Source organism: Chinchilla lanigera, unplaced genomic scaffold (assembly GCF_000276665.1).
Source record: "Chinchilla lanigera isolate Chin_1 unplaced genomic scaffold, ChiLan1.0 scaffold00099, whole genome shotgun sequence".
Classification (NCBI taxonomy): domain Eukaryota; kingdom Metazoa; phylum Chordata; class Mammalia; order Rodentia; family Chinchillidae; genus Chinchilla; species Chinchilla lanigera.
In genome coordinates this window covers 1694498-1704459 of record NW_004955500.1, presented here as the reverse complement: position 1 = coordinate 1704459, position 9962 = coordinate 1694498, and the positions used below count along the sequence as shown (strand labels likewise).

The window sequence follows — 9962 nt, the reverse complement described above, 5'->3', positions numbered from 1 at the left end:
TTTTTTTGGTTTTTCTCCGGTACCGGGAACCGAACTCACGACCTTGGGCTTGCCAGGCAGGCGCTTTGCCGCTGAGCTAAATCCCCAGCCCCTCATTTTGTTTTCAGTTCAGGAAATGGTTCAGTTCAATTGCAGTGAAATGAGAAGTCTTTACAGTGTTAGGTAGGAAGCTTACAGGCTGTCATAGTTCAGTGTTGCCAGTACTGCCATTCAGTTGTGCAACATGGCAGCTCTATACAACTCATCATAGAACGCAACATTTTGTTATTATTAGTTCCATATTTTTACATTCTAAAAATATTTTAAAAGACTTCTAAGAAGTATTATAAGTAGGAACTATAAGTATCTAGGTACTGAGTGAAACTTCACAAACGGGGTTGCTCAGAGTGAAGATGTAGAAGGCAAGGTAGGGCCGGTTTAAAGTACCCACCAACTTACTAATGATGGGCAGAAAAAGGAGACTCTGGAAATGGATTTTCCATTATGGAAACGTTTACTTTATAAGCAATCTAAGGTCAGTCTGCTTCAACAGTGACTGCTTTGTTTGTGGGTACAGAATAAGAACAGTAATAGTCCACGAGGTTGATGTTTAAGTGCAAAGGTACCTGGAGCTGTGGTCGAGTTGATAGTTGCCATGGATATAACACAGGACCACAGAGCTCTCCGATGTATCTGTCTGCCATCTACTGCACCTGGAGTGTTTTTCTTAGGCAGTGACAAAGGTACATGCAACTCCAATAACAATGAGAATGTTGTAGTTACCAAGAAAATTTTTCTTGTACAGCCTAAGACTGAAGGTCAGAGTTTTTCGTAAACTATAGCAAATAATTTGATCAGTGTATATAACATGAAAATGTTTATTTCATATTATACATTATTATATGGTCTTTTGTTTCAGATATTTTCCAAGTATGGCAAAGTTGTGAAGTAAGTATTCATGTTACAAGATACTTGATATAACAAAGGAAAGAGAAATACTAATGTTCACGTCTTAACGTATGTTTTAGTTATTTTTCTGTGCATAAACCTGTATGTCAAGATTCTGTGTTAAGATTCTACCTGCAATTTTGTTTTTTTTTAACTTGATAATGTAAATAGCTTTCCATATGCTGTACTGTAAAGATATACTCTCATATTTAATAGTTTTTCAGTATTTTATCATTCATTTTACAAATTTTCGTGATTTCTTACCATATTACTAAGAACTAAATCTAATTTTGCTATCCAATATAAAGTATAAGATTTGGTGAAACAAATATTTCAGTTACTAATAAGTGATATCAAGTATACAATAAATTGTTTCCCATTTAGCAAAGAAAGACTATAAAAAACAATATTTCAATTCTTAGGATTTGCAAAGTGCTTTTAAACCAGTTTCTACTCTCAAGGACAACTTAGATATTGAGAAGACTAGAAACATAAAAAATGGTAATGGATATTAGTTCAAGCTGAGAGTTAAAGATAAAAAAGAATTTGGGACAATTGTGTATTGCGCTATTTTAAGTCAATTGAGCAACTGTATTATGGGACAAAAAAATAAAAGAGAAATATAATCATTCCTAACTACCTTGAACTAAAATACATTCTGGCATAAATGTAAAATCCTTTCTAAATCCTAAGAATTAAGCATATTTATCTCAACTAGTTATTTTTAGTCTTATAAATGGATTTTGAACAGTTGAAGTGCAAGAGGACTTTATTTTTTTAAGAGGACTTACTTTAAACTTACTTTGCTATTAGAAATTATTATTAAAAATGCTTCTGAGTAAATGTGTACAGAATTTTGAATAGTCATGTTCAATCAAGACAGCGATAATGCTGCTACTATAACACTTAAAGAGCCGGCCGGTTGGGGTATACGCCTGTAATTCCAATACTCCAAAGGCTGAAGCAGGAGGATTGCCACGAGTTTGAGGCCACCTGGTCTAGATAGTGAGTCCAAGGCCAGCCTACACTACATGTCTCAAAAAACACACACACACACACACAAAGACACTTACAGAAACATATACATTTATATATGCTGGGCATTGTGCTCATCTCTGCACGTGTGTGGTCTCGTTCTCACATGCCTTTTAAGGTAGCTATTGTTATTATCCTAATATTACAAATGATGAAACTGGTGCACAGTAAACTTAATGTCACTGCTAGTTGAAACCTTGACATAATGGAGTCCAGATTTGAATCCAACAGTCTGATTTCCATGTCTACTCCCCTAAATGTCCCATTTTCCTAGTCTCACTTTTTCTCCTCTCTCTGCTAAAATACCAGAATCTCCATACAAATATAGGACCCTATGAAAAGAATGGGATAAAGTTAAGGACACAGAGTTATAAGGGCCTGTGTACAGGGAGGACCTGATCTGGAGAATTTGAGAAGTCTTATTTAGGTCTGCATCCTTTCCGTTGAAACTTAAAAGCCTGAGTAAGACTTAAAGAGTCAAAAAGAATGGGAGGAACATTCAGGAACAGGAAGTCACATGTGCGTAGCTCTGTGTCAAGATAAAGTAACACAAGGTCGAGAAATAGAAGCCAGGTGGGCCTTGTGGCACATGTTGGAGTCCTAGCACTCTTGAGGCTGAAACAAGACTGCCCCAAGTTCAGCCTACACTACATCATGAGCCCCTATCTCAAAACCAAAAAAAAAGCCAGACATGGTGCCACATGCCTGTGATTATAGCACTAAGGAAGCTGAAGCAGGACAGTCTAAAACTTAACTTTTATAAACATGAAGACTTTAAAAAGTGAAAGCAACTATTTTGATACTCTTTCCAGGTGAGTTGAACATTTTCCTGCATGTCATCACTTAATACTGCAGCAGGATAACCAGACTGAATTTCATGCTCCATCTAGTGCTTGACTTCTCTTCTTTTCTTCTAATTCCATTGTATAATCAGACACTCTCCAGCAAAGAAAAATTCTCAGGTGTCTTAAATTTAATCACAAGGACCAAAGATAGAGTAGGAGAGAGATAAACTAATAAGCCAGCCTCTTCAGTCAAAGTAACATGTTTCAAATTACTATGTTTTAAACCTTGGCTCCAGTCCCATTACAGAGAACCACCACAGCCCCCACTCCTTTACATACAGAATTGATTTTCATCGGCTGCCTTCCCAAACCCCTGATCTAGAAGCCAGTGTAGAGTTAAGGAGCTTCTGTTTTTCCCCCCATGTTTTCATTATAAAACTGCTCTTCATTCGAGGTGTAATGGACATATTCCCAATTGATACTTAGCCTTGCTGTGGCAGTTATGCAGTCTTACCCGCAAACCTGGTCCTTTCTCTGGCTAGTATCTACAACTGTTCAATAAACTCTTGTTTTTCAGACAGCACTTGATGTGTGGAGTTTTGGTTTAATATGTGTTTTAGAGAAACTAAGCCATTATCGTTGCTGATTTTCCCCTAAATTATTTCAAGTATTTAAACGATAGACATGTCCCGTTCTCCTTATCCACCCCCACCCCCACCCCCCCCTGCAGTACTAGGGATGGTGTCCAGGACCTCGCAAATGCTGCCCAAGTGCTCTACCACGAGTCACATTTGTTTCTTCAAGCCAGGTTCTCACTGTGCAGCCTAAGCCGGCCTTGAGCTCATTCCTCTTGCATTAGCCTGTGGAGTAGTGGGAGCGGGAGTACAAGTGGATGCCGCCAGGCCCAGCATACATTTTTCTTCTTAAGAAAATGATTTTTTTTTTCATGCCTATTAGTTTTATAAAATATTGGTTTTTTAGAAATTAAGTGTATTGGTACATTTTAGGTATACATAATCATGTTCATTATAGAGAATTTGTACCTGTACATGATATGATTTGATTCTCTTTTTTCCTTTCCCCCTATCTTCCCTTCAGCCCCTCTTCCTCTCCTTATTTACAGAAGTTTGATTTCCATTTTTTTTTGTTGTTCTTTTTCACATTTTTTTCCCTTTCCTTTCCTTCCATTCCTCCTCCCCCTCCCAGGTTCCCATTCCCATTTAAACATTGTCTTCCTATTTCACAATGCCTATTACACATTTTGGTCCTTATTTACACTTTTTGTTTCTCATACCAAAGAAACAATGCAGTATTTACACATGTACATCCGATTTATTTCATTTAAAAGTATGGTCTCAAGGGACATCCATTTAGCTAGAAATGTCTCAAGCTTATTCTTCTTTATGGCAGAGTAATACTCCATTGTATAAGAAAAAACCTCACATCTTCTTTATCCATTCACCAGTTGATGAGCATTTAGGCCATTTCCACAATTTAGCTATTACACCCTGAGCTGCTATAAACTTGGGTGTGCATATATTGCTGTGGTATGATGCTTTTAATTCTTTAGGGAAGATAAAAAGAAGAGGATAGCTAGTTTGAATGGAACCTCTAGTCCTAGTTTTCTGAGGACTCTCCACACTGATTTTGCACAGTGGTTGCACCGATCTACACTCCCACCAACAGTGGAGGAGTGTTCCTTTCTCCCCAGGGCCTCTCCAACATTTGTTGTTGGTTGATTGGTTGATGATGGCCATTCTTTCTGGGGTGAGATGGAATCTCAGTGTTGTTTTAATATGCATTTCTTGAAGGACCAATCTTACTGAACGTTTTTTTCATATATGTGCCATTTGTACTTCATCAGAGAAGTGCCTATTTCTGATGCCCATTTCTAGATTGAGTCTTTTTTTTTTTTAAGTTCTTTATATTTTCTACGTACTAGTCCTTTGAGCAACAGCTCACATTTTTTTCCCACACTGTGGGTCCATCTCTTCAATCTGCTGGTGGTTTCTCTTGCTTGCAAAGGCTTTTACAGTGAGATCCCAGTTGTTGATTCTTTGTGATAGTTCCTGTGCAATTGAGGGGGATTTTTTGGTACTGGGAATCAAACTCAGGACCTTGTGCTTACCAGGAAGGCACTGTGCTGCTGAGCTATATTCCTGGCTGAGGTTTTGTTTATAAATTATTTGCCTACATCAATGTCTTTAAGAGTTCTACCTATCTTATTTTCCAGCAGATTTAGCATTTCTGTATTAATGATGAGATCTTTGATCCATTGGATTTTATGGTGAAAGATAGGCAGTCTAATTTTAGTCTCTAGAATGTGCAAAGCCAGTTTTTCCAGCACCATTTATTAAAGAGGCTGTCTTCCAGTGAATGTGTTTGGCCCCTTTATCAAAGATATGGTGGCTGAGGATGTGTAGAGTTGTGTCTGCATCTTTTAATCTATTCCATTGATCCTCAGGTCTGCTTCTTTGCCAGTACCATGCTCTATTTTTTAATCACAATAGCTTTATAGTATAATTTCAAATCTGGGATTTCCATGCCCCCTGCCTTGCCTTTCTTACTCACAATTGCCTTTGCTGTTCTAGGTCTCTTCTGTTCTATTTCAGGAATTGTTTTCTCTAATTCTGTGAGATACGCTATTGGAATTTTGATGAGAATTACATTAAATCTGTATAACAATTTTGAAAGTATGGCCCTTTGCACTGTGTTGGCTCTTCCTACTCAAGAGCAAGGAATATCATTCCATTTTCTGATATCCTCTTCAATCTCCTTTTTCCGAGTACTGTAGTTTTCAATGTAGAGGTCTTTTACTTTCGTCATTAGTTTGATTCCCAGGTATTTGATTTTATTGGATGCTATTGTAAAAGGTGTTGTTTTACAAATTTCTCTCTGTGAGTTTGTTACTCATATACAGGAAGGCTATTGATTTTTTTTTTTAATTTTAAAGAATAAAAGAAGGATAACATAATAATAGGGGGGACTTAGCAAATTACAGACAAAATGGTAGGAAATTATCAATGGTTATCGTTTTACATATTATTGTCTACAAAATAATTTCTCAGGAAAACAGACAAATAATAGTGAGTTACAGACAAAAGAGGTAGGAGATTATCAAGAGTTGTTGTACTATACTTTGGTATCTTCAAAGTGGCTTCTAAAGAAAATAAATAGAGCTATACATGAGTGACCTATTGAAAAATCATTAACTATTCTCAATGGTTGTTGTAGGAAACACATAATAATAAACAGACATCCATTTATGAAATAGATAGGAACATTACAAACTTTACACAGTTATGGATAGATTAGTAGGAAAATATCAATGGCTGCTGTAATACGTGGTGGTATCTTCAGAGTGGTTTCTCAGGAAGACAGAGATATGCAAGAAGGACCTAATAAGCAGTTACAGCCTAAGGGTTGTCAAAAATAGCATATTACCTCCTCACCAGTGACTCTTTCACTGAGGTATGATGGCTGGAAGGAAGGCCAGGATTGAAAAGAAGGACCGAGAGACTTGCACCTGTGCCTAGCAACAGGCTGTTTTCTTGTTCCTCCATAGTCATGATTACCCAGGGCTCCTCGATGGAGATGACGGTCTGGCCAGAGGGAGAAGGCAGGCCATGCCCCAAGACCTCTCATTCCTGTTGGAGTAACTGGTAGCGTGGGTCTGAGCTCTGGGAAGGCTACTGATTTTGGAATATTGACTTTGTATCTAGCTATGCTACTGAATTTGTTTAATAAACTTAGAAGTCTTTTGGTGGAGTTTTGTCATCTCCTATGTAGAGTATCATGTCATCCACCAATAATGATAATTGAACTTCTTCCTTTCCTGTCCTTACTCCTTTTTTTTCCTCCTATCTATTTGCTCTGGTTAAAGTTTCCAGAACTATATTGAATAAAGAGTAGTGACAGTGCACATCTTTGTGTTGTTTCTGATTTTAGAGAAAAAGTGTTCAGTTTTTGTCCATTTAGTATTATGTTGACTGTTGGTTTGTCATAGATGGCTCTTGTCATATGGAGATTAAGACAATTCCAATTTTCGGTAGGGTTTTTATTATGAATGAGTGTTGGAGTTTGTGAAAAGCTTCCTTTGCATCTATTGAGATGATCATATGGTTTTTGTCCTTGGCTCTGTTAATATGTTGTATTACATTTATTGACTTGCATATATTGAGGCATCCCTGCACTCCTAGCATGAATCCTGGTTGGTCTAGGTATATAATCTTCTTGATGATTTGCTGCATTCCATTTGCCACTATCTGAGGATTTTTGCATCTATGTTGATTACAGAGATTCGCCTGTAATTCTCTTTCTTGGTTGGGTCCTTCTCTGATTTTGGTGTCTGGGTAATGCTTACATCTAGGAATGAATTTAGGAGTATTGCTTTCCTTTCAGGTTTCATTAAAGAGTTTGAGAAGTAGTGGTATGAGGCCTTCTCTAAATTAGTTGTAATATTCAGCAGTGAATCTGTCAGGACCTGGGCTTTTCTTTGTTGCTAGGTTTTTAATTACATCTTCAATTTCATTGATTGGTTTATTCAGGATTTTTATATCTTCTTGATTCAGCTTTGGTAACTCATATGTATCTAGGAATCTGTCCATTTCTTCTCCATTTTTCATCTTATTGGAATACAAGTTCTCCAAGTAGGTACAGATGATCTGGGTTTCTGCAGGATCTGTTGAGATTTCACCCTTTTCATTCGTATTTCCATGGGTTTGAATCTTTCCCTTTTTTGATAAGGTTGGCTAAGGGTTTATCTATTTAATCTTTCAAAGAACCAACTCTTCAATTTATTGATTCTTTGTATTGTTTTCTTAGTCTTCATTGCATTAATTTCTGCTCTGATCTCTATAATGTCCTCCCTGATAGGAGCTTTGGGTTTGACCTGCTCTTTTTCTAGAGACTTGAGTTTCAACATTAAATTGATGTGAGCTTGCTCTGTTTTCCTGATAGGGGTATTCACTGCTACAAATTTCCTTGATAGGACTCCTTTCATTGCATCCCACATGTTCTGGTAGTTTATATTGGCTTTATCATTTAAATGTAGATACTGTCTAATTTCTTCTTAATTTCATGTGGGACCCATTCCTTGTTCAGGAGAGTGTTATTTAATTTCCATGTGTTTATGAAGTTTTTGTGGTTTCCTTTGCAAAATTTCCAATTTCATTGCATTATGGTCTGATAATGTGTATGGGATTATTTCAATTCCTTTGCACTTAAGCAAGTTTTATGAGCCAGTATGTGGTCTATTTTGGAGAACATCCCATGTGCAGTTGAAAAGAATGTTTATTCTGATGTTGTAGGGTAGAACACTGTAGACATCTATTAAGTCCATTTGTTCAATAGTTTGGTTCAGTTCTAATATTTCATTGTTGAGTTTTTGTCTAGTTGATCTGTGTTTGTGACAGAGGCGTACTAAGTTCCCCAGTTACAGCTGTGTTAGTGTTTATTTGATTTTCCATGCCCATTAACATTTATTTTATATAGTTGGGTACACTGGTATTTGTTGCATATGTATTTATGATTGTTAGCTCTTCCTCTTGGATTGTTCCCTGTACAAGGATTTAGTGAACTTCTTTGTTTCTCTTAATCAGTCTTGGCTTGAAATTTACTTTGTCTGCAACTACAATAGCTACCCCTGCTTTTCTCTGGGTTCCTACTGTATGGAGTATTGTTTTCTATCCTTTGACTGTTAGTCTGTGAATTTCTTTTTTAATTAAATGTGTTTCTTGTATGCAGCATATTGTTGGGCTCTTGCTTCTTGATCCATTCTGCCAGTCTTTTTCTTTTGCTTGGTAGTGGAGAGCATTAACATTGATGGTTGTAACTGCTGTGTATTGACTTATCCTTGTCATGTTATTTTCCTGTTGTTTCCCCCCACCACCATTTAATTGTTTGTGTTGCCTGGTGGATTCTTTTTGTTGGGGTTCATGGAGTTGATGGGTACTGCAGTGGGCTGTTTGTACCATGGAAAGCTCTAAAAGGTTCGCCATTATTTTTCTAGATAGTAATCATCTTTTGGAAGAATAGCTGGCAGATATGTTTTCCCACTTCATCCTGGTGCTTGTTTCCCTTGCCCTGCAGAAACTTCCTCCATTTCGTGGAGTCCCATCATGGATTCTTGCTATGATCTGCTGTGCCACTGGAGTGCTTTGGGGGAAGCCTGTGCCTGAGCCTCTGGCTTCTAGGGTTTTCCCTGTGTTTTCTCATAGGCGTTTCAACCTTTTTGGTCTTATACATAGGTCGTGTATCCATTTTCAGTTAACTCTTTACAGGATTAGATACAGGGATCTAGCTTAGCTTGCCTACATATGGATATCCAGTTTCCCCAGCACCATGTGCTAAAGAGTGCTTGTTTTCTCCAGTGTGTTTTTGTTTCCTGGGTCCAAACTCAGATGGTCGTAATTGCATGCTCTCTTGGTTACTTTTTTCTTGTTGCTGGGACAAAATACCCAATGCCCAAAATGAAGGAAGGAAAGGTTTATATAGCTCAGTTTGTGAAGGTTCAGTCCATAATAAGCGGGCTCCACGGCAGGGTGGCATGACAGAAGGGCAACAATTCAAGGTGGCCGAAGACAGCAAAAGTAACAAGAGCAGAAAGGGAGAGAGCAAGCCTCTTTTCCTCCCTTACATTGTAAGCAGGCTACCCACCTCTTAGGGCTCACACAATCATCATGCCCTCCTCTTGCACAGGCTGAGGATGTTTACAAAATGAAGACCCTGGCTCCCTGCTGATTTGCTTAATTAAACCTCTAAATTTCGCAGGTTGACACAATATATCAACTATTACACATACATTTGTTTCTGGGTCCTCTGCTCCTTTGGTGTCTGCGTCTGTTTTTCTGCCAATATTATGTTGGTTTTGTTACTATGACTTTATAATACAATTTGAAATTAGGAACTGTGATGTTTCTAGCCTTGTTCTTTTTGCTTCAAATTGCTTTGGCTATTTGGTTTGTTTGTTTTTTGTTTTTCTGTTTTCTTCAGGTACCAGGAATCGAACTCACGACCTTGCACTTGCCAGGCAGGCGGTTTTGCCATTGAGCTAAATCCCCAGCCCCCTGCTTGGCTATTTGGGATCTTTGTGTTTCTGCATGCATTTTAGGATTGGTTTTTCTCCTTTGTTGAAGAATGTCACTGAAATTTTAATGGTGATTGCAGTGAATCCGTGGATCACTTTTGGCAATGTACCCATTTTATTTTTATTTT

General features: G+C 37.7%; 1 protein-coding gene across 2 annotated transcripts in view; it reads left to right on the top strand.

The window, feature by feature from the left end:
* The window catches only part of Zcrb1 (zinc finger CCHC-type and RNA binding motif 1), a 100073-nt gene that overhangs the window by 79616 nt on the left and 10495 nt on the right, over window positions 1-9962 (top strand). The window contains exon 3 of one of the 2 annotated variants that reach the window (XM_005406577.2): window positions 899-927. The exons of the other annotated variant lie outside the window; for it this stretch is intronic. Within the exon in view, the coding sequence (XP_005406634.1) occupies window positions 899-927 (29 nt within the window). The remainder of the gene's footprint in view (window positions 1-898; window positions 928-9962) is intronic. 2 annotated transcript variants of the gene reach the window in all.